The sequence below is a fragment of the Pseudorca crassidens genome, chromosome 6 (genome assembly GCF_039906515.1).
Source record: "Pseudorca crassidens isolate mPseCra1 chromosome 6, mPseCra1.hap1, whole genome shotgun sequence".
NCBI lineage: Eukaryota > Metazoa > Chordata > Mammalia > Artiodactyla > Delphinidae > Pseudorca > Pseudorca crassidens.
This window is the reverse complement of record NC_090301.1, coordinates 6,389,289-6,414,751: the sequence shown is the minus strand read 5'-3', so window position 1 is coordinate 6,414,751 and position 25,463 is coordinate 6,389,289. Positions and strand designations below refer to the sequence as shown.

The 25,463-nt window shown below is 44.9% G+C and overlaps 1 protein-coding gene across 1 annotated transcript; it reads left to right on the top strand.

Moving 5' to 3' along the window:
- SPP2 (secreted phosphoprotein 2) lies at window positions 1-24,700 on the top strand. The gene is made up of 7 exons (XM_067739814.1): window positions 1-275; window positions 375-499; window positions 7,662-7,784; window positions 8,907-9,017; window positions 14,912-14,966; window positions 17,965-18,060; window positions 24,577-24,700. Exons 1-6 carry the CDS (start codon window positions 188-190, stop codon window positions 18,048-18,050), a joined length of 588 nt encoding a protein of 195 aa, XP_067595915.1. The 5' UTR covers window positions 1-187; the 3' UTR covers window positions 18,051-18,060; window positions 24,577-24,700.
- The last annotated feature ends 763 nt before the right edge of the window (window positions 24,701-25,463 follow it).

Here is a 25,463-nt window from a genome sequence, read left to right as displayed (position 1 = left end):
CAAACTGTACCCTTTCCCTAGGAAAAGGCAGCAGTAAATATTGACTGCAGGATCAATTGTCTCTGTTGAAGCCGCAGTCTGCTTCAGTCAGAGTGAGCAAGCCAGGTCACACTGGATAAAGAGCTGCTTTCAGGACGACTGGTCACCCCCAAACACATAGACACAATCTGCTGGGATCGGAACTGAAATGATCCTTCCCAGAACGGAGAAGATGGTGATGAAGGTGCTGATTACGTTTGTCCTTGGAACGAACTACTGGTTCCACTACTGTGCAGGTAAGGAGTTCAGGGTCAGGCCACCTGCCCTTGATGATGCAGAGCTGTCCTCATCCATGCATCCTGTCTCACTGTGTCCTCATGTGTTTATGAGTCCAGGTTTTCCCGTGTATGACTATGACCCGTCTTCCTTGAGGGAAGCTGTCAGCGCCTCCGTGGCAAAAGTGAATTCCCAGTCGCTGAGCCCCTATCTGTTTCGGGCGTTCAGAAGCTCAGTTAGAAGAGTAAGTGCTTGGTATGTCTGCTCTAGTCTTCTTTATACTGCTTTCTGGTTTTTTCTTTTGTCCTTTTTTGGGTTACACGTTAAAAATTTTCCAGTTTAAAAAGATAATAGCTACTCATCTCTTTCACACTCTTTTTTTTTTTTAATGGAGAAAGGATTTAATTATAATTATTGTCGTAAAGCTCTCAAAGCTACTTCGGATGACTGATTCTTCTTGCATTTTTCTTCCCTCTGGCATCATTTCCTATTTCCAGATGTTACCCTCTGCACATCCTGCTTCTGGACCCAAAGTCCCCATGGTTCCTTTTGAGATGTTTTATTAAAAACTGCTTGTTTATTAGAAATGAGGCTTTTTCAAGTTCAGCAGTTCTGCTCCTAATACTTATAGGAAATAAATTCTGGCTTTTGAGCCAAAGAAATCCACTTTGCTTTGTCAATTTTGTAATAGTCTGTTTCCTGTTAGCTTGGGGAAATGGGGAAAAGATGAATTTTCATGGGCTTCCAGTGACTAAGGCCGTGATTGGCAAAGAAGGAAACAGAATTATCCTTCCAAGGAAATGAGAAACTAGCCTGCAGATCGCCTCCCTCCTGGCTGGGCCCCAGGTGATTTCACCTCCTGCTCGTCGTCCCGTGCAAGGGCGTGGGGGGGCAGCAGAAATACCTGCCGGAGTGTTTAGGTTAGGTTAAGAGTTTAGGTTAAGATGCGGGGTGAGGAGCTTCTACAGAGTTCCTGGTCCTACAAGTGAGAACTCGCTGCAGACGGGCCGCCCGGGAACTGCGAACTGTGGAGACATGGCCAGGGGTCCAGGCAGCGGCCGCCTCCTCGCAGAGGCCAGAAGGGCATTACTTCCTCTCCACCTTCATGCTCACCTCTCCCATCCCTGCTGGGCACCACCTTAGCACACACCTGGTTTGTCCCCTCTCCTCCTGTGAAGGGCACACAGCTCATGGCTCCGTAGCTCCAGTCTCCAAATACATCTTGACCCGGCTCCTTCATAAACTAGCTCAGTTTCTTATTTCCAGATTCCCAGGAAATTAATTGAATTGTCCCAGCTGTCTTTTCTAATTGGGTCATAGGTCACGACGATGATGCTTTAGCTAGTCCAGAACCAGGCTGTTGTGGCCAGACTGGGGTCACTTGGCCTGGCTGTCGCGGTGCGAGAGCACAGCGAGATACGTGTGGTCAGCTGCCAGGCCAGAGGGCGAGTTCCTTCTGGAGGAGGACTGGGCAGAATGAAGAACCCCTCCGTCGTACACTGGCTGTTTGGGCTTCCATCTTTTGCACTTAATGAAATCCACGTTTGCTGTGGGGCAATCGGTGTCCTCTTGCCAAGCTTGCAAATGAGTTTAGATTTGCTTGTAATTTAGCTAGTGCTTGCTACAGAAGAAAGTTAGTAGTTAATTAAGTGAATAACATCATGAGGGCAGGTCCCGAGAGAACCAGTTACTGACACCATGGAAATCTGGCCAGTAGAGACGAGCTAGCATGAGGCGTAGTCATCCAGAGAACATTCCAGCATGTGGGCCATCTTGGTATCAGACACCTGAGCCCAGACACACAGGCACCTGCAAAGAAACACACCTATGTATGTGGGCGTGTGATCCTTAGTGAGAACACAGGAGGGAGATGCCGCTCCGCCTCCTGTGCGCTGCTCTGCTACCTGGAATTCTGCACATTCTCGTTTCTTTCCAGCCTTTTCTCACTATTCAAATTCATTGGCCGAGTTACATTCACCATGTCCCTTCCATGAAAACTTCCTTTCTTCTCCCAATGGAGGAAGAACTCTCCTGCTTTGATCTGTCCTGGTGATACGTCTTTCTTCTTAGAAGTGGTTCACATTTTGCTTTATTGTATGCGTTAGTCATGCCTTCTATAAACACCCTGAAGATGGCCCCAAATATGCCAATTCCCTTCATAACAGTAGCCATGAGAGATCCACTCAGAGCTAAGCAAAGTCCTCAGGAAAGAGATGAGGGAACAGATCAGATCACTGTCCCTGAGGGTACAGAACCATTCATAAAATAGTAATAGAAATGAGCTCGAAACATTGCGAAAAATGTGTCACTTCTCCGACAGCCGACAAAATCAGAATGAAAATAACCAGGGGAAAGGTGAAAGGGAAATCTCAAACACTGCTAGAGAAAATGTAATTTGGTAAAATTATCTTTGCAAACGTGCAATTTGTTAAGCATGTTTATAAACACGTTAAACATTAAAAATAGCAAATGTTTATAACATTTGATCTCATAGTTTCATTTCTAGGAGTATGTCCGAAGGAAATAAGTGGTTTGGTCATGTTTGCGTATGTGCAGGAGGTTTGGGGTAGAGTTCAGTGGGCTTAGGGTGAGGGGTCCGGCCCCACTACTTTATCCCTGAGTTTGCTTCATAAGCCCAGTGGTTCTCGACCCCTGCACATCAGCATCATCTGGGAGATTGAAATACTCCTGATGTCCAGGCAGGATGGTGACTAATTAAATCCCAGTCCCTGAGGGTGGGGCTCATATTCTTACATGTTTCCTGGTCATTCTAATGTGTAGCCAGGGTTAAGAACCACTGCGATTTACCAGGGACTTGGATCAAATGCTCTTGCAATTGATTGTAAGTAACTTAACTCTTGGGCTCCAGGTTTAAAAAGGATGGGAGAGCATGGGGAAACGTAATCAGCCACGATGACTTCCTTGTTCCAACATTGACACTAGGCACACACAGACTGTTCCCTCAATGTACACAAGCAGAGAAAGGAAAGGTGGACGCAGGCCCTGTGCTGGGGGTGAGAAACAGAGAGGCTGGACCAGGCCGTGCTCCCATGGAGCTCAGATACCACTGCAGAGAGAGAGGGGAGGGAGAGGAGGGGAGGGGATGAAGGGAGAATGGGGTGCAAATTCTATAAGTGAAGGTAGTCTCAGAGAGTGGGGAGTCCTGTGGAGAAAATAAAACAGGGTGATGGATGGGCTGGGCCTGGGCTGGGGCAGCTGTCAGAGGGGAGAGAAGTCTCCACAGAGGTGCCGTATTTGAGCTAAGACTCACTCAGTGACAAGAACCTCCAGCCGTGGGAGGACCTCCTGCAGGAGGTAGTTGGGAGGAGGTTTTAAATGAAGTGCAAGAAGATCTTCTAAGATCTCTGCAGCTGTTGTGTGGAGCGGGATGCCAGGAGGAAGCCCAGACAGCAACCGTGAGAAGCAGATGGTGACCTATGGCAACTGAGGCTCTTAGTGTGGGGAAGGTGAGGAGTAGATGGATTCTGGGATATTTGGGGCAAAGCCACAGAAGCTTTGGGATCCTTTATGTGTCTACGCCCATTTCTGTCCATTTTTACCTTTCCTCTTTGCACGTTTTGCCTTTTGGCTTTCTACGTTTTGCTAGGCAGCTATACCTGAGCTTTACTTTTTGTCCAATCATAAGGGCTTAGTTTGAAAATCCTAAATGATCACTGTGTTAGTCAGGCTTCTCCAGAGAAGCAGAGAAGAGACGGACAGAGTCAGAGACAGACAGAGACAGGGAGAGACAGATTTTAAAGAATTGGCCCACACTACTGTGGAGGCTTGGCAAAGCCCAAATCTGCAGGGTGGGCCAGCAGGCTGGAGACCCAGGGAAAAACTGACGTTGCGGTTCAAGTCTGAAGGCCGGCTGTTGGCAGAATTGCTTCCTGCTGAGAAAAAGGTCAGTCTCGGCTTTAGTCTGACCTTCAACTGATTGGATGAGGCCCACCCACATGAAGGAGAGTAATCTGCTTTCCTCAAAGTCCACCACTTTAACCTCATCCAAAAACCTCTTCACAGAAGCATCCAGATCAATGTTTGACCAGAGCTCTGGACACTGTGGCCCAGCTAAACTGACACATAACGTTAAACATTGTACTCTCCAAAAGGAACTGTGACGGGTATTTTATGGCTTGTATATTTTTATTTCTTTTTGAAATAAAAAAATCAAAATATACTCTTTATAAAGAGTCACAGGATACAACAAGAAAGAGAAAACCAAGAGTAACATTCGTTATCCAGCCCTCTGAGACACCCACTATGAACATGTGGCAGGATGTCTTTTTGGATTTTTTTCTCTTCATATGTGGGTATAAAATATATATTTTTTAAAAAAACAGGACCACACTGTAACACCGATTGTAAAGGACCATGATTTATTTCAGTCGTAACACTGGGTTTGGGATTTTCTCCAGTTGATTCCTCAGGGTTGAGTATTTGGGTTGTCCCACATTTTTCAAAGAACACAGAGCAGAAATTCACTGGCTGAAAGTGAATTCAAATGAAAAAGCAGAGTGATTTGACTTTTCTCCATATTCTGGAAAGGGTGCTTAAAAGTGCTTAGAGATGCAAAAAGTTTGCAAAATCATCTCACAGTTAAAATTATCAGTACGCAAACCCCCTGCATTTTCATCTTTTAAACTAAGCTTTTGTCCTGCCAGTTTGCTTTCATCAGGTTGCTTTAAGAAATTGTGGAAGCATGATGGGGGTGGGGGTGGGGGGCTGGCAGGGAGAGCCTGCTTGATGCACTCCAGCTGAAGAGTTTTTAATTTTTTTAAGAGATTCAGATTTAATATCTAATATGTAAAAATGATCAGTAAACAGGGTCATAAACAATGGCAAGGATGAGTTTTTTTAAAATCTCAGAATTTTTAAAAAATTAATTAATTAATTTATTTTTGCTGTGTTGGGTCTTCGTTTCTGTGTGTGGGCTTTCTCTAGTTGCGGCGAGCGGGGGCCACTCTTCATCGCGTGCGCGGGCCTCTCACTGTTGCGGCCTCTCTTGTTGCGGAGCACAGGCTCCAGACGTGCAGGCTCAGTAGTTGTGGCTCACGGGCCCAGTTGCTCCGCGGCATGTGGGATCCTCCCAGACCAGGGCTCGAACCTGTGTCCCCTGCATTGGCAGGCAGATTCTCAACCACTGCGCCACCAGGGAAGCCCAAGATTGAGTTTTTAATCCTACTTGTTTTTAGAAAACTCGGCTTGTATCGGCACTCCTCATCCTGCGTCAGAAAGAGACACAAAGACGCCCCCATCCCGAGCTTGGAGCTGTGGCCACTTATTTCCAAAGCAAACTATCCCGTTACTCCCTGCCTGAAAGTGGTCACACCGACTGTCACAGTGCTGTCACCACCTCTCTCCCCACTGGGCAGTAGGTGAATGTGTGGGTTGACTCAAATTTGCCAAAGGATGGGCTCAAGAGCTCAAAGGGAAGGAGTTTTTGGAGGCTGGGGTGGGGTCGGGCAGTGGAGCCCACCTCCCTGCTGCCATCTTGTCCCTGCCCCCATGTGCTCTCTTTGTAGCAGCCATGGTGACTCAGATCTTACCTCTTCGAAGCCTCTGAGAACTTCTCATTGCAATGAGAATGAAGTCAAAACTCGTTCCCACGGGCTACGGGACCATCAACTATCTGGCGCACTCCTTTCCAATTTCAGGGTGTTTGGTTTTCCTCTTGTTCATTTTGCTTCACCACCACCGCTGGGCTTGTTCTGCCCCAGGACATCGGCTCTACGTTTTCCTCACACGATGGGCTCCTTCCCATCTTTTAAGTCCCAGCTTAAATACGCCTTCCTTGGGAGGATTTCTCAGGCGCCTCGTCTAAACTATCTGCTCTCCATCCCCACTGCCACGTTGCTTTTTTACTCTTAACTCTGTAGCCATCTGGAAGGTCCTTGTTCAGTTTTCTTTAGTGTGTTTGCTGCGTGGTGCCCCACTACCCTGCCCCAGGTGGAATCTAAGCTCCGTGGGGTCTTCCCTGCTGTGCTTCTGGTGCAGCACACACAGTGGGCATTTAGTAAGTCAGGAGATGTCTGTGTCATCGGAACAGCACACTCATGAGGAAGTTTGGAAGCTACCCCCAGTATCCCACCCTTGGTGGAAAGGAGTGGAAAGCTGTGTAATCTTATTCATAGATCCGAACTGATCAACCGGGAAGCGGGGCTGGATAACACTGTACAGCAGGGATGTACTTGCTACTTACTTATTTCAGGAATTATTAAGAAAGTATGGAGCATTCTTTTAGGAAAATGACACTTAAAATACTTTGCTTTTGCTTTGGAAATAAGTGGCTAGCTCCACGCTCGGGATGGGGGCGTCTTTGTGTCTCTTTCTGACTCAGGATGAAGAGTGCTGATACAAGTAGAGTTTTCTAAAAACAAGTAGGACTAAAAACTCAGCCTTGCCATTATTTATGACCCTGGTCATTGATAATTTTTACATATTAGATATTAAATCTGAATCTCATACGTACGTTGACACTTAAAATAAGTTGATTCTTGTTATTTGCGGCGGTTACATTCCATAAAGATTCTGCGAACGCTGGGTTAGTGAATCCTGAGCCGTTTATCCTGGGGAAATTCAGGGTGAGGTTTCTGAGAGCCTCTGGTCACAATATTTCGGTTAACTGATCAATATGTGCCCTTGTTTTATGTGTGTTTTCACTTAAAGACTTATTTAATATATATGGTGACTCGTTACCATTGAGCTCACTGTACCAGCGCTGTCACTCAGGCCTGAGCAAAGCTCAGCTAACACATGTATTTTCTCCGTCAGGCACATCATAGCCTTCCTGCGCTTAGGAAACTAGACAGCTTGTCAGCACTAGGCTTGGGGGCCAATTTAAACAGCAAAATCACCAAGGAAAAGCACAAAAATGAGAAAACCGTGACACACAATAGACCATGAAATTGACTTGTGTACGGTCCGGCTGCTGAGGCAAAGAGCCTGAGCCTTTCATCACCTCATCTGACCCCGGTCGGGAGCGCGTGCATCTGGCGACTCAAGTTCTTTGCCACCCAGCGTGTCTTCATGAGTGGCCGTGAGGGCACCCGGCACTGATTGGGGTCAGATGTACATTTTAGCAAGTAGGCAAATCTGCAAGTACGGAATCTGTAAATCCCGAGGATTCGTCATAAATGTAAGTCGTTAGCAGCAGTGCTTAGCGTGGAGGCAGGACACCCACGTTCTGGTCCTACTGTCTCAGTAAAGTCTTGTGAGCCTTCGGTAAAGCCCTTCTTCCCCTGGTCTTCAGAATGAGGGCGTGGATCTGGGTGATTGCCACGACAATTGAGAGCTTTAGTGGTGGGGTGTTCTGTCCCTTTCTCTCCTTGGGCAAGGAGACACATTCCTAGCGTGTGACCTTCAGAAACACATCTATGGCAGACTGACGCTTTGTTTTCATGAAGGTCAACATCCTGGATGAGGACAGCTTGACCATGGACATAGAGCTCCGCATCCGGGAGACGACGTGCAGGAGGGGCTCTGGGGAAGACCCCGCCACCTGTGACTTCCAGAGGGGCTACTACGTGGTAAGAGTCGGGGGAAAGGCCACCGGCCCAGAAAACAACGCAAGGGAGCACCTGTCTTCCTACATCGCCGGGACCTGATTCAAAGCCACACCAAGGGCTTGGCCACTGCCTGGCGTCTGGACACCCTGGGAGGCACCACTAACTGTGTCCACGCTGTCCCCTGGGCAGGGGCGGCGTGACTCAGTGGTCGAGGACTCGAGCTCTTGGAGTCCGCAGTCCTGAGTAATCCTGGCAAATTATTTAACTCCTGCTGCCTCAGCTTTCTCAGCTGTCTCAGCTTTCCTATTTAAAAATAGGGATAATGATGGTTCCAGGCAAAGTGAATACGAAGAGGCCAATAGCCAAGAAAAATCCCAGAGACATTTCAAATTCTATTTTAAATGAATTTAAAATGCCAGCTGTGTTCCTGGTGCGAGGTGCACTGTTTTATAGTTGACTGTTGTATAACATCTGTCTCCTCCATCAGCTTGGGCTCCGTGGGGGTCAGGACCACAGCGTGGTCAGTTTCATCTCCCCAGTGACCAGCACATGGCCCCATGCTTGGTTAACCCCAGGGATGGGAGGCACCCCAAATTCACTGTCCGAGGCGTTCTCGTTCAGATGTACGAGGTCTCAGGGTTTTGTTACTTTATCGTTGTGATGTCTGGGTCGTTACACAGGGGTGTCAATCCTGAAAAGAGGACCCATTGTTTTGTTGTTTCGTGAGACTTTTCGCTGTGGCTCTGTTTCACAAAGGTCCCAAACCCAAGTGTCACTAGCATTTGTTTCTAATGAAATCTGAGGCCAAGGGAGAGCAGAGCAGGGTCCTTGGGAGATCTTCCCATTTCTTGTTGTTCAAAAGGAAAGCCATTCGAGGGAGCCCATTCAGTGCTCAGGAAGGGAACGTTTGCTTTCCCTCAGGACTTGTAATGTAGCAAAAGCCTAAGAGATATTTAAGTCATCATTTGTTTCTGCTTAGGTCTTGAGAAATTTTCATTTTGGAAAAATGAAATGTCTCTGTGAATTTTTCCTTTCTGTCTGCATCATTGCGTCAAGCCCTATGGTGTTGCCTGATTTCTTAGATAGGTCGTAACCATTTCTACCAGCTGCCGGGCATGGAACTCACTGCTTCCCCTTTTCCAGCCGGCAGTTGCTTGCAGAAGCACCGTGTGGGTGTCTGCTGAGCAGGTGCAGGACGTGTGGGTTCGCTGCCAGTGGTCCTCCAGCTCCTCCGAGTCTAACAGCAGTGAAGAGGTAGGTGCAGGGGCTTGGCATCCTTTGGGACAGCACCTACCTCTTAGGGTCTGTGTGGGTCTGTGACAGGCAGGCCGGTGTGACAGAGTAGCTGGAGCATCACTCAGGTATAGCTCTGCTGACTCAGCTGGCATCTCCCTTTTACACCTGCAACCTCATGTTCAATATCCCTTACTTCTTCCAATTCTCTCTCTTTTCCTAAGATTTAGGATGTGAGCTTAAAATAACAATGAGCAAATCTTCAAAGTTTTAGATCTAAGTGTGCATCTCACTGCCTCTGTGGTTTAGTGGAATGAAGAGGGGCATTTTTTTTTTTTTTTTTGCGGTACGCGGGCCTCTCACTGTTGTGGCCTCTCCCGTTGCGGAGCACAGGCTCCGGACGCGCAGGCTCAGAGGCCATGGCTCACGGCCCCAGCTGCTCCGCGGCATGTGGGATCTTCCCGGACCGGGGCACGAACCCGTGTCCCCTACATCGGCAGGCGGACTCTCAACCACTGCGCCACCAGGGAAGCCCAAGAGGGGCATTTTTGATACATCAGTGTTCATTTACCAGCTCTGCAACCTAGGTCAGGAGATTTAATCTCCATGATCTGAAGCTTCTTCATCTGTTAAATGCCAGTAATAGAGACCACCCGATAGGAAGTTGAGAAAACCAAGGAAGTGGATGGACATGAAAGATCTGGTCCAGAATCTGGTACGTAATAGATGCTTGGCAAATGGCAGGACACATCTTTTTTCCTTCAATTGCACTGATATTCATCTGCAATAATACTGTGAAATCAGTATATATACATTTCTGACTTGGAATTATATTACTTATTTGTCTGTGTACTGACTGCTTTCCTTACTGGAATGTACATCAAATGAGGGCAGGGAATGTGTGTTTTGTCATCTAGGACAAGGTTTGATACAGGGTAGATGTTCAGTCAATACTTGAATGAATACAAGAAAAATGAGGAAGAGATTGTCAAGAATATGATATGAGGAGGAAGCTTCTAGACTCTAATTTGGGATAAAAACATAACTATTACGTTATTTGTTTATTCATAATGGATAATATCTTTGACTGCTACTTAAAAATTGTTTCTACCATTATACAGCCAAATCTGTCCAATGACATCTTTCTCTACGTATATTTTTATTAATTTTTTCAAGATTTAAATCTGTAGTGAAAATTACATGAAAAGAGTATACAATTTCAACTTCAAGAATTACACATAAAAGTAATGTTCCTCTATTATGAACATACCCAGGACTTCCATATTTTGTATGGAAGTCCATTTTAGAATTAGGAAGGAGTGAGAAACTCCTGTTGCAGGGATGTTTTCACTGTTGGAAGGAGAATTCTGCAAAAATGTTCAGTTGAGCATAAGGTTATTGATCAATCTCGTTCTCACTGGCAACTTTTGAGGGTCAATCCCCAGGAGATTTCTGGATCCTATCTCCTTGATGCTATTCAGGTACCCAGGGCCTCGACCCCAGTAAAGTATCCAGGATGTAAGGCATGCTTCACAGCTGACACAGTGGCCCACGCCTGGCCAAGCTAACCCAGAAGTGACAGGGACCAAGCATCATGTCACAAGCATTTTGTGTGTATTGATTTTGTGGTTTGCATGGGGGAAGCTAGGAGACAGTGGAGAGCAAGAGAAGCACTGCTCTGGCTCTTGTGGGGTTTGTGGATGAGTCTGGGAGTGTCCATTAAGCAGGGGTTACCCTGACTACCAGGCAAGCTTTCAGGAGCACGTAGCAAGAGGATGCAATAGCGTGTGGGGTCAGAGCGAGCTTTCCCCGGGGGGCTGAAGGGTGGGTGACCTCAGGACAAAGGGCACAGGGTGTGGAGGGGAAGGATGAGGAGATTCCCAGCACAGGGGAGAGCCTGACGGAGTTCCCTGATGTGTGAGGGAAGCTAAGCTGATGGGTACAAATGGACAGAAATCCATCATGACTGGGAGAAAAATACGAGAAGAGAGGCATAAGGGTGGGGCTAGAGAGGACACCAGCCTGGTCAAGGTGGACCTCATGGGTCATGTCAAGGAGCCTTGGCTTGGGGCTAGTCAAGGGTTATAAGTAGGGAAGTGACAGAATAGATGAAGAACAGACTGGAACTAGGTAAGAATGGATGGGGGCACTGGGAGGCTGGCAGGGCAGGTGAGAGAGAGTGCCAAGTAGAGCTAGGAGTTAGTGGTGAATGTCGAGAGAAATGGATGCCTGTTCTTCTATGACCTTTAACACATTTGAAGTTAATAAGTGGCCCCCTAATTTAACCCCTCTTCCATCTCTTTGGAAAGAGATGGAAAGTTGATTTGGAAAGTTGATTCTGATTGTTTGCACAACCCACAAACCTATTGCAACTTTCTAACTGCAGACTGAAGACTACTCACTTTTCTTCCAGTCCCACGTTTTGTAAGAAGACTCTGATACTAAGTTAAGTTAGTCCCGGAAACAAACAAGATTTTAAAATAAACTCCCAGGTTGCTTTGCCTCAAAGACTAGGAGATCATAAAGGATGATGAGCAAAGAAAAAATTCCTTAAATTAAAGGATTCTGCAATTCGAAAGAAGGAGAAGAAAGCAGATGGAGATTTAAAGTAATTCCTGGCAACTCTAAAATAGATTTCTTACATGAAACAGAAAAAAAATTAGACGACAGCTGTTAACCATTTTCAGTGAAATAAATGATGATACTACAAACATGAAAGACAATTGACTGGAATGAATTTAGACATAGAACAAATAAATCATTGTTGGAAGTAGGGAATAAAAGAAAGAAAACTGAAAAAAAATATCCCAGAGTAATGAACATAAAGGCCACTTGAAAAACATATGTAGATAGTAAAGGAATTTCCAGAGGAAGGAATATAATGTGAAGAAAGATGGAAGCCATGGAGAGCAAGACCAAACATCCTAATTATTACGAAATAGGACTTAGCTCAAATGGAAAATATCTGGTAAGCATACAATGAGAGAAAGTGTCTCTAATATAAAAACATTCAGGTTTTCCACTACATAATTTTAATAAGTATAAATGCTTTGTAAAAAGATTTGAGCAAATACATTTCTAAAATTGCTAATATTCTCTCTTAACCAAATAAATATTTAAATTATGGGCAGTTTTTATTTTTACTTTTTTAATTTTGAAAAAGAAGCATGTAGAGGATAAACGATTTCTATGTGGTACTTCAGTCAACGACACGACGAAATGCTAACATCTGTAGGATGATGAATGGACTTGATTTTGGACAAATCCTTCTGATTTCAAGTGGATGGGATGAGGTTTGGCTGGAGTTTCAGCCATGAGACCCAAAACAGTGCAAAAGGAGAAACTGAGGAAGAGTGAACAGGAATTCTGGACTCGGGGGAGGAGAGTTACAGGCCTTTCATTTATTTACTCTCTCCCATTTCAAATGATAGAAATTCAACTAGAAGCGACCTAAGCCAAAATGAGATAATTCCCTGGCTCACGTTCCCAGAAAGGAGAGGAAGGAGTTGTCCTCTTGGACAACTCAATCTAGCGACTGTCAACACTATCTGGGCCACATTCATGTTTTTCCTTCTCTGTCCCTCCTCCCCTTACTGCAGATGAGTTTTCTCCTTGTAGCTGGAGGCAAGACTGCAAGCCACTCCAGATTCATATCCTCTAAACTTAGGAGGAAACAGAGCACTTCTCTCTAGCTGCAGCTGGAGATACCTCTTGGTATTGTTCCCGTTGTCCTATCTTAGGTCATGTGTCCCATTTTTTTTTTTTTTAATAACACTGTTATTGAAATAAATTGGGTTGGCCAAAAATTTGGTTCGGGTTTTTCCATATGATGTTACAGAAGAAGCCGAACGAACTTTTTAGCCAACCCAATAATTCACAGACCATACGATTCATCCCTTTAATGTGTACAGTTCAGTGGTTTTTAGTATGTTCATAAGGTTGTACAACTCTCATCACTATCTAAATCATGAACACTTCGTCATCCGGAAAAGAAACCCTAAGACCCCTCACCCTGTTCCTCGTTCTCTCCAGCCCTTAGTAACCGCTAATCTACTTTCTTTGTCTATAGATTTACCTTTTCCAGCCATTTCATATAAATAGAAACATACAATATGTGTTCTTTTGTGAATGGTTTATCTTAGTTAGCATGTTTGGAGGTTCATACCTGTTATAGCATGTATCAGTACTTTTCATTGTCGAATAATAATCCATTGTATGGATAAGCCACATTTAATTTATCCATTCATTAGTTTATCAAAATGGGGGTTGTTTCTTCTTTTTTTTATATACATATCTCTTTTTTAAAAAAAATTTATTTATTTATTTATTTATTTGGTTGCACTGAGTCTTGGTTGTAGCTGCCAGGCTCCTTAGTTGCGACATGAGAACTCTTAGTTGCGACGTGCGGCATCTAGTTCCCTGAGCAGGGACTGAACCCAGGCCCCCTGCATTGGGAGCGTGGAGTCTTAACTGCGCCACCAGGGAAGTCCCCGTTTCTACTTTTTGACTATTGTAAATAATGATGCTGTGAGCATTCATGTGCAAGTTTTTGTGTGGGCGTATATTTTTATTTATCTTGGGTATTTACCTATGAGTGGAATTTCTGGGGCGTAAAGTAACTCTGTGTGTAACTTTTGGAGAAACTGCCATGCTGTTTTCCATAATAGCTGTACCATGTTACATTCCCACCACCAATGTATGAGGATTCCAGTTTCTTCACATCCTTATGAACACTTATCATTGTCTGTCTTTTTAATTTTAGCCATTCTAGTGGGTGTGAAGTGGTGCATCGTTATTGTCTTGATTTGCATTTTCCTAATGAGCAATGACTGACTATTTGTATATATTCTTTGGGAAAACGTCTACTCAAATCCTTTGTCGGAATTCCCTGGCGGTCTAGTGGTTGGGACTCCGCGATTTCACTGCTACCGAGGACGCAGGTTTGATCCTTGGTTGGGGAACTAAGATCCTGCAAGCTGTGCAAAGTGGCCAAAAAAGAAAAAAAATTCCTTTGCCAAATTTTAAATTGGGTTATTTGTCTTTTTTTATTGAGTAGTAAGACTTCTTCATATATTTTGTATATAAGTTCCATATCAGATACACAATTTGCAGATATTTTCTCCCATCTGTGAGGTTTTTTTTTTACTTTCTTTATGGTGCACTTTGAAGAACAAAAGTTTTAAAGTTTAATGAAGTCCAATTGATCCATTTTTTTCTTTTGTTGTTTGTGTGATTCTTACATTTAGATGCATGGACCATTTTGATTAGGAAGGAGTCCAGCCTCAGTCTTTTGCATGTGGATATCCAGTTGTCTCAGCACCGTTTATTGAAAAGATTATTCTTTCCCCCACTAAACTGTGCCACCTGCTAGACCAATCACTCTGACAAAAGCCAGCAGGCTAACTGACTGTTCACGATGGAGAGGGTAACAGGTAGGTGGCCCAGACACCTTGTAGAAAGGTTGTGAGTCACGCAGCCACCTTACTTCGTGACTATGGGCTTTCAGTGGCTTCATGAAGACTACTCGTGCACACTTTTTTTTTTTTTTAATTGAACACATATGGGGACTTCATAGAGAGAAAACTCACAAATTTGACCTAAACACAGCTGATTTGCAAGTCCATATAACGAGGTTCCGTCTTTCTCGTCCACAATAATTGGGGGTCATTTTGAGTCTAGTGGAAACGTTTTTAGACAATTTAAACTTCATGTAAGTTGCTTTTCCCCACATGCTTTTTTAGACATTACATGTTCAATACCATATGAAGTTTTTAATGTAATGTATTGCCTTATTTCATTAAAAATAAATTACATAATACATCTGAGTCCTCCTGACAATATTTGCTTATTTTGCAGTGTCCTTCCTTTTCCTCTCTTTCATGTGCTGATACATACTAATGCCTACATTTACTTAGATGGTTTTGGGAGATATCTTGGGATCCTCTACATCAAGAAACAGTTATCTGCTTGGTAAGTTGAGATCCGTTCTTTTTAATTTACATATATATATATGTGTGTGTGTGTGTGTGTGTGTGTGAATCAACTTCATATTGAAGCTCTCTATCAAGGAGTCATTTAAAACTAGAAATATCTGTACATAAGCTTTGAACAATTACAGAAACCACAGAAAACAAACATTTGCTTTTGCTCCTTTCTTAACAGTAGGCAATAATGTTACACCTCTTCATTTAGGCAACTCTGTATTTATGCAGAGCCTTTCCATATATGATTCCATTTCATGTCCCAACATCTCTGCCAGTTAGGCAGGACAGGTGTTGGTTTTTACCATAAGAGGGTCCCCCAGCTTGAGCACGCTTGTTCCCTCCTGGGTGCACGACCAGTTTTAGGAGCCAGGCATGAAACAGTGTGTAGGTGGAAGGATCTGGACTAAACCTCATCTGACTGGCTGGGGCTGAATTCTGTAATCCTCCAGCCATAAGAGCAGAGGTGACCATCCCATTGAGAATCTTGCTTCGGGGAGGGAGGGCTTTCTTTTTTTCCCCTTCTTAAGTGGTCTCTCATTGGAAGTGGGATTGAGTTCGTGTTCTATGGCTTAGGAAACATTTCTACCTATTGGTAAAATAGGTAACTAGGAGGATTTTTTCTATTGGAGCTGATGGCAGCAAAACTCTTTGGTGATCTCTTACTGCTTCCTTCCTGGAAAAGCGTATTTGTAGCATCAGTAATAAAGTCCTAGAACATTCCAGAAGTGGGCAGAGGGGGCCTGCCTTATGACTGTTACTGCGTTACAGGTCTCACTCCTGACAGATCAAAAAGTGAGCCATTTTATGAACGGTCACTTGCTAAGTGTTCCTGTTTTCTTCTGTAGGACACCGAATGCATCCTTTTCTGATCAAGCCAGACTCTGCTGAAGTCATGTCATAAGAGATAAACCCCTGAAATGCAAAATATTTTAAGGGAAAATGCAAAAAAAAAGAACAGTCCTTCATAAACCAGCTTTGCAAATCATTGAAAAGCTAACTTTGAGGCATCAAAACTCACTTAAAATTTGTCAGGAATCAAAATATCAAATCTAGCTGAGGAAATCAGCACTCACCTGCCTCCTGTCCCAATCTGGAGCATTTTCTGAAAAATCCAAACTCTTTTCAACTTCTCTTTGCCCTCCAGCCTCAACTGTACTTTTCAGCAAGCAGACAGAACTAACAGTTATTTAGTTTCTCCCTTTTACGATCACTTTTCTCATTTAACCTTCATGAGAGCACTGTAAACCAGGTGTCTTATCTGCTGACACAGAAGAAATGAGTAACAACTCATGTTGTTTGTTGTAGACACAAAATACTAACTCTCTACTAATTGCTTGACAGTTTTCTCCTTCAGCTTCACAACCATCTTGAGAGGCAATACTATGTTCCTTCCCATTTTGTAGATGGGCAAACTGAGGTTTAATGAGTTTCTGTAACTTGTCCAAGGCTACACGGCCAACGTAGGACTTCGATCCAGGTAGAGAGGGGCAGAGACAGGACTTAGAGACAGATCTGTCAGACTCTAAAGCCTCTGTTTTTTTCATGCTGCTTTACAGAAGAGTTGTGAAATTTACCCTCTGATCAGAGTTCTCCATTAAAATGAATAACACAGATATTAATGTTTCATTGAGCTCAGTGTCTGACCATCCTTAGGCTTTTTCCGAATTTATTTGAAGTACTAAAGCTTACAGTCGGAGGCTTGCTTAAAAAAGGGCCTGAGTTTAGACCCCCTCCAATGTGCCACTTGGGGAGAAATACAGTTATTCTAAAAATGTGACCACTGCTGAGAACATTTTTGAACAATTTTTTTAGGAATTATCTTCCAAGTCTAGGGCTCATTCTTTTGAATCTCTGTAGTGATGGAAAACATGTGCTCTTGGATTTAATTTTGGAAATAAATTCAGTTAATCAGATTAATAGCCAACTTGGGTGCATTAGTCATCTATTGCTATGTGTCAAATTACCACAAAACTTAGCAGCTTAAAACAACAAACATTTATTATCTCACAGTTTCTGAGAATCAGGACCCTGGAAGTAGCCAAGCTGGGTGTTTCTGGCTCAGGGTCTCTAAAATGAGGTAGAGAAGATGTTGATTGTGGCTGTGATCTCATCTGAAGGCTTAGCTGGGACTGAGGAATCCACTTCCAAGGTTACTCACATGGTGGTTGGCAGGCCTCAATTCTTCAGGGGCTATTGGAATGAGGGCTTTGGTTTCCTACCATATGGGCCTTTCCACTGGGCTGTCTGAATGTCCTCAAAACATGACAGCTGGCTTCTGCCAGAGAACATGATGAGAGAGAGAGAGAGAGAGAGAGAATGAACAAGCAACAGAGCACCCAAGACAGAAGGCACAGTCTCTTATTAGCTAATTTTGAAAGGGATATAGCATCACTTCTGCATAGTTTATTAATCACGCAGACCAACCCTGGTTCGATGTGGGAGGGGAATACCCGAGAGTGTGAATACCAGCGGGCCATCTCTGAGGCTGGCTACCACTCTGAGAAAATGTCATTTGGGACAAAAAAAATATTATATAGATATAAATTAATGCGACTGATCCTTTTTATATTCCTTGGAAGGTAATTCCAGAGCTGAATTCTAAAAACATTTTGGGCATTGGGACCTTCATTGACGCAGAGGTGCAGACATCTCAGAGACTGCTTTGAACATGACAATTCAATTTAATTCAACAAATGTGTGTGACAAGCCCTGGGCAGATCCCTCAGCGGACTGAAAGATAAATGTGACAGTCCCTGCCCTCGAAGGCGTGCGGCTGGGGGTTCAGCTGTCACACCGTGCGGGGGAGAGTGAGGGAGAACTTGATAAGCAAGATGAGGTCATGGTGTTCCTGGGTAGCCTCTTGGCAGGAGGGGCTCTGGTGGTGCTGGTCACAGGCTTTGTCATGAATTTATAGTCACTAAGTCCATGTTGTCTTAGATTTTGATGTGAATGACAGAGCCTGTATATCCCCTTTCTATCTTCAGGGATCATGAGAAGGGGCTTTCCTCCTGGAAATAGAAGGGGCCTGAACCTGTGGCCCAGAGCAAGAATAAACACTGGCTTTGAGTGACAGCCTTGAGGTAAGGGGACACAGCTAAAAACACGTGTATTTAGAGATGGAAGCTACCAGCGGGGGGTTGGAGGGTGGGGATGTCTTAAAGCTGCGGTCTCCACACCTGCAGCGTCTGTAGTCTGCTCTTCAGCTCCTGTCTGGCCTCCCACCTTTTCTTCTCTCCTCCCAAATACTGATCCTCGACTGTCTCTTCATTCTTGCACCCTCAGTCTTTTTCCCATGGCTTTTATATGTGCTATTGTTGATGTGATCAAATTTCTCTAAGAACAAAAAACAAACCACAAACAGAACAGCCCCCTTTCTCTGACCGAGTCTCCCCATCTCAACAGCTGCCTTCCCTCCCTACTTCCTTCTCTGCTAAGCATCTTGACAAAATTGTGGTCTGTGACTGCTGCCCCTACCTCCCCACCTCCCATTCACTTTTCTGCTTTTTGCAAACTGGATAATGATCTTTCAGATCTCTAGCATCTAACGTGCCTTCCTTTTCTTAATCAGTCATTTCAATCCTGGTGACCATTTGTCTGGTCTCCTTTGCCCAGTCCTTTCCTTCTTCTATAGATTACTGCCGTCTATTCCACTTGCCTGACTTGATCACTGATTGCTTCCAAACACACATCGCTCACCTCACTCTATCCCGAGATCCAGGCTCTAACATCACCTGCCCACTGGATGCAGTTGCAGAGAGCATCCCTGGGCTCCTGAAGGTCAACTAGCCTCCTCTTCAGCTCCCTGTCTTGATAGACGGCATCAGCATCCACGGAATTTTCTCCAGCTCAAAATTATAGAGTATCATTGGCTCTTTTTAAAAATTTTTACTGAAGTATAGTTAATTTACAATGTTGTGTTAGCTTCAGGTGTACAGCAAAGTGATTCAGTTTATATATATATATATATATATATATATATATATACATACATATATTCTTTTTTAAATTCTTTCCCATTATTGGTTATTACAATCATTGGCCCTTCTTTACCCTTCATCTTCTCCCGACATCCACAGGGGTCCACACATTTTCTCTGGCTTTAGCCCATCGTTTCATCACCGTCACCACTGACCTGTTGCCTGAGATCTTGCCTCGGGTCCTGATTCCACGCTGTCCACCTTGCACGCTGCCCTCAGGTTTATCTGGAAATGCAGAGGACACTCTGATCCTTCTCCATTTAACCCCCTAAGGCTCACTTCACTTATATAGCAAAGCAGAGGCAGACCCTGAGCCAGGAGGAAGAACAGCCTATTTGCCCCAGTGCTGGAGGCTGAGTCCTGGTTTTGCAAACCCACACTGAGCACCCCTGCCTCATGCATATATAAATCTGCAGCTACTAGGGACTGGAGCAAAGGCAGCTCTGTCTTTTTAAAGGCTCCCAAGTACTAAAGGAACATGACGAAAGGCACATTTAAAAGGAATCGTTGGATGTAATTATAGATATGGATTCAGTGTACATTCATTTTTACATACACACACACAAGTTAACCATGAAGCTTGGGCTTTCACGGGTTTTACAGTTTACGTAACACTGTATGCCTTCAGGATAAAGTCCAGACTCCCTAGCGTGGCCTGCAAAGGGCTTCGTGATCCGGCCCCTGCCCACTTCTCCAGCCTCATCTCTCCCAAGGCCACCAGCCCTGAAGCTCCTGCAAAACTGAAAGACCTGCAGTTCCTCCTGATCAGACCTCTACCTGGAGCATCCACCTGGCTAATTCCTCCTCACTTACATCTCAGCTCAGCGTTTCTTCCCCAAGGGGTCTCCGCACGTCAGAGATACATCCCCTTATGGCTTCCCTAAAGTCCTCATCCGAGGCGAGGAGAGAGACAATTTCTGTCGCCAGCATCTCTCATGGCCCCGCGCAGAGCCGGGCCCCCAGCAAGCATTCTGGAAGTATTTTCTGAGTGGATGACAGACTCTCACTTTGGGTTCTTGACCTTCTGTTATCAAAAAATTCAGCTAAGCATAGTATGATAAATTTTTAACCCCGGAATTTGAAAGAGGTCAACTGACATTTTCCTAAAACCGAAGGGAAATTTACCAGTGAGGCTGTGTTGGATAAAAGATGCAAATGGTAGGCTTTCTTTTGAATCTATACACACCCTAAAAATAAAAACCAGCTTCAGGCTGAAATCAAGAAAGTACTCATTACAAAGAAACAGACTCAGCATTTTCTTTTTTTATAAACTTAAATGATTTCTTTTTGCTTTACAGAACATCCTCAGCAGGAGAAAATAGAATTCTCAATGGACTGGCTGTATGTTATTTATTAATGATTATATTGGAGATATATATATATATGTATATATAAACGTATATATATACACATACATATATCCCAATATAAATTTATGATCTGACTTCTGTAAAGAAATTGATCACTTAAAAAATGTCTCCTTAAATGCAGCGCAGACTAAAGGCCAAACACTGCCGCCCTGGCCTGGACATTGACCTTGATGTCCCAGTTATATCCCTGCCCTGCCATGACCCTCAGCGGGGCCGGTTTCCACACTGTGCTCTGAGTTTCCTAGAATCCTAAGATAAGGCCAGCACAGGCGGTCCAGTGAAGAGCCAGTCCACTGTGTCTGGAATCCTTTTCCAAGCTTTCTCTGCTACTTAGGAGCTGGGAGAGTGACCTAGTCCCTAAACTCTCGGGCTCAGCTCTTCAAAGATTTATGATTAGTATTTTATTTGCTTTAGTCCCTGCTAGACAAGGAGCTCTTTTAGGATGTGTTACCTTGTCATCTTTATTATTTTAGTTTAATAACATGAAAAATACAGTTAATAATATGTCTATACTAAGTTATTAATAACAATATCCATTGTCTAGTTCCTAATGCTAAAAATAGTGCCTAGACTATAATAAGGGTTCCCTCAGGTTGAAAGGAAGGAACGAACCAATGTGGGAACAAGTTCGGGACAACTCTTTTCAAACTGTGGATGACGTGTTTCCTGTGGGGATCTTTCTGAAGGCAGAGACTTCGGCTCGCTGAGAATCACAGAATCCTCAGAGTTTAGCGCAGTTTCTGCAACAAATTAGGAGCTGAGGAAGTGTTTTTGTAATTTCACAACCACTGTTCTAGGATTCTTTCAGATTGCTAGAAAATCATTTAATATGTAGGTGTGGGTAGTGAAAGGGAGTGTTTAAACAAAGAGGTCTGAGATGCTTTTTCTTATTTGCTACCCTAAAATAGGAACAGGGGAAAATCAGGTCCCAGCTCTCATGTCGCAAGAAATCTGTCTGAGAGCTTCACACTTTCTTGATCTTTAGAGCTGGCCCAGCTCTGACTTTTGCATGACGTAGTGGCCTGAAGACCACAAACCACTCTGCCGCCACCCAAACCACAGCAGCGTGAGTGATACTCTTTCCTTTCTGTTGCAATGATCAATTAGCGTGAAACTATTAGTGTGGAATTCCTATGCTCTATGGCCCAGAGCAGCAGTTCTTAGAGAGGTCTTTTGTCAGTAACTGCATGGTGAAAAGAATCAGTCTCCTGATTTGATCCATTTGTCCAAAAAATATTCATCGAATCCCCACTTTGTGCCTGGCTCTGCACCCATGAAGATCAGAGCTCTTAAGGGTGCCTGGGTCTGTGTTTGGACCTTCCACCTACGTTGCCTTACGTAAATCTTGCAACCATCTAAGTGAAGTTTTATCACTATATCTCCGTTCTGTAGATGAGGAAGCTAAGGCCTCGGAGGCCCTCCTCTCAGAGCTGGTGCTGGGTTAGGATTAACTCGTGGTGTCTGTCTGTCCCCAAAGCACCTCTTTTTCTTCCTGAATTACTTGACCTCACGTCACTATGTACACATTTAGAAAAGAGCACAAGAGGGCAAAACCTCAAGGATCATTTGTTTAAGACACAGTTGTCACGTGTTGGGTGAAGCACCTATGGAGTAAAGCACACCTGGAAGGCCAAAACCTGAATTGACCGGCAATGTTAACAGCATACCTACCCGCCGGCGACTATGTAGGGAGGTGACCCTAGAACCTGGGCCTCTTCGGTGAACCTGTTGAGTGATTTCAGTATTCAGAAATGAAGCCTATTAGTCACAACCTCTTGTCATGATTTTCCATGACAGCCCACCCGCTGGGGAAGCCAGACACCCTCCCTGCCCCCCACACATAAGATAGACAAGCCCAGCCAGCGCCCGGAGGTGGAAATCTGGCGTCTCACACCCTGCTCTGATGCTCCTTCACAGCACATGCCTACCAATTGCCCCACCAAGTGCAGTGCGTTCTCGTTACTCACAGTAATGATGTTCTATGAAGTGGCTGCAGACGCTGAATCAGCAAATCCTGAACCATGGCTCCTGCGGGAAATACAGGGTTAGGTTCCTACCAGCCTTTGGTCACATTTTGTCCAGTAATCAGTATGCTTGTTTTATGTGTGTGTCTGTTGAAAGACGTCTTATGTAATACATATGGTTGATTCATTAATACTGAACTCACAGCCAATGGCACTGTCACTCGTGCCTGAGGGAAGCTTATCCCACGGATGTATTTTCTCCACAAGGCACATCACAGCCTTCTCATGCTCAGGACATGAGAGCACTTCAGGACTACACGTGGGGGCCATTTTAAACAGCAAAATCAGCAAGAAAAAGTACAGACATGCAAGAAACATGACACTAAGTAGACCGCAAAAGGACACTCGTTTACAACATGGGAGCGGAGACGGGGGCAGATGGCCTTGAATGAGCTCGCTTGGGAACGTGGGCAGATCTCTGTCACTCTGTGAACATCCTAGAATGACTCAGAAGCACCAGGAGTATTGATCTGGAGGTTACAAGTAAATATTAGCAAGTAGACAAACCTCTGGGAATGATGAGATCTACTGTACAATGGTCCCTACCCTTGGTTTATCCCTAGTTTCTCTGTAATCCCTCTTGTTCCTTTCCATCTGGTCTTTAAGGAAAAGGCCTCTGCACCTGCTGCCTCCAGGATCCCCCCTCCCCTCTCGCAGGGCACTGGCTCTGCCCTGCTCTGTATCCGCCCTTCGTTCCTGCCTGGTCCCTGCCCATCCCTTGCCTGATGAACCTCATGACAGAATCTGACGCTGATGAGAACTCCCTTCTTCCCTGAAATCCTCTGGCCTCTGAGACACAGCCTCCGAGACACGGCCTCCTTGGCCCTCCTCTTGGCCAAGATGTCTCTGTTCTTCGAATGGAGGTGATGGTCACCAGGGCTCTAGCCTTGGCTCTCCCTCCACCCGCTGTCCTCCCTCTCCCAGGTCATCCCAGGCACCCTAGGGCTTTGAGGCCCACCTGTCTGGGGACTGTTTACACACCGTCCCTCTCACCTGAACCCCAGGCTTGACTAAACAGCCCCGGGATGTTCCACAACATCCTCAGAATGGAGTTCTTCCCTTCGGAACTTACTCTTCCTCCTGTATCCAACTCAGCTTCCAGTTGCCCAGACCGGACACGGATTTGTCTTGGACCCCCTCCCTACCGCCATCCAGCTACCACTGTGCTCTGCCTGCCGGTCCTTCCTCTGAAACGTTTCTTGGCTCTGACCCTCCTCACCATGTTCTGGCCTCATCACTCTAGCCTGGGGTGGTCAGCATGTTCCTGATGGTCTCAAAAGCCACCTCTGTACTGTCACCAGAGTTATCTTCACATCAGTCCTTACAGATCAAAGTCCTGATCACCTGGGAGGTGGAATCTAAACTCACTAGTGATTTGGGACACGAGAAATTGGGCACTCCCCGCAATGGTAGGGTCCCTGTCTGTGTCCCTGGTTTCTCTTGGTCTTTGCTTCACATGGAAGACTCACACGGCTGACTGTTCCATGGTCCCCAGTCTGGGTCTGACCTTTGCTCCCAGGCCCAGTGACCCTGCCTCCCAGCTTGTGCTTGGAGTCTAGCTCACACGTCTTCTGCAGAAACCTTTTTCCTCGAGGTCTCCTGAACGTGGGAAGCTGGAATTGCATTTACCATTCTGTCCTCTGACCGCCTCTGTCTTCTCTACTTGCCTGTGATTTCTGTCTTCTTCTTCTGGAGATTGGGGCTATGCCTTATTAATCTTCATAATCCCCAGTGGATACTCAATGCACACATGTTTATTGAATGGACGAATAAGACGGATGAATGAGTGAATGAATGAATAGTCCTACCTCCAACCCCAGCCCTCAAAAGACCACAGCTACAGCCAGGCTCCTCTTAAGTGGCTTGATCGATTCCCTCCCTCACAACCTCCCACCATCAGCACCTCCTTAGACCAGACTGAGCCCGCGACCTGGCTGCAGCCTTTCCTCGGGGAACCTCTGACCCTTCGCTTTTTGAGACTTGACCTTCATTTCTGGGCCTTCGTCTCCATTCCCTGGACTCCATTACCTCCTCTTCTCCCTGCAGGTGTCTCTCACCCTTTTCCTTGTTCAGGGAACTGGCTGCTTTGCATAGTTGCTCTAGTCTCTGGTGCCCTCTCGGATTCCTTTTCGATAGCGCCCAGGAATCCTGGGCCCTGTGCCTCCATTGTAAGAGTGTGAACTGCATGCCACAGGGTCTAATCCTCCCCTTCTTTCTTTCAACAGCAAAATGCATTGGAAGGAATAGAAGTTGCAATGACCAAGATACTTTACAAATTGTGTGATTTTTCTTTTGATCAGTTCCAGTCGATAATAAATGGCTTACTTCTCTTTCTTTCATCGCTTTATCTTTTCTTTTCTTTTTTTTTAATAGGAGTAACTCTCACATTTTTAGATGAGAAGCTAATGCCATGAGGAGAGTTCACTCAGTGTCTCTGCCCGCGGGCCTGCTGACCCCCAAGGAAAGGCAGTGCCAGGCTGAGCTAGAGCAAGGTAGCGGTGCTCAGGGAGGGGACTGGCTGGAACGATCCCCATGTACACGCTGACATCACAAATCAGAGTGTTCTGTTGCCAGATGCACGACCTGACAGCCTCCTGCTTCAGGTCTCATGACTATCACGAGGCAAAGACTGAACGTTGCAGGCTTAGTGTTTGTTTAATCCTATTCTCTGCCTCCAGGATAAAGTGACAGGAATGTGTTAGCCCAAATGTTTGGGAAAGGCTGATGAATTCAGAGACGGGCAAATTACAGAAACGTAGGTTACTTTATATGCGGTTAATATCTTATTCTGACCATTAAAGACATCACACCTGTCCTCCATGGATGTTCAGATAAGGACCAGGGTGCTGGGGGTTGCCGGGCAGGGGGGGCGCCACGGAGAGATTGTAAAGGTAGAAGGGGTTTCACAATATTGATACCAAAACCAGATAAAGACAGCAGAGCGGGAAACCATAGATTACACTCAGTTATGAAGAGGAGGAGGCAAAGCTAATACTATTTGCAAAAGCTATGGCTCAATGCATGGAATATTCTAGAATATCAACTGAAAACCTGTTGAGTAGGAAGACAACCCCCAAACTTCATACATACTAGTCAATTTTATATTATAAGA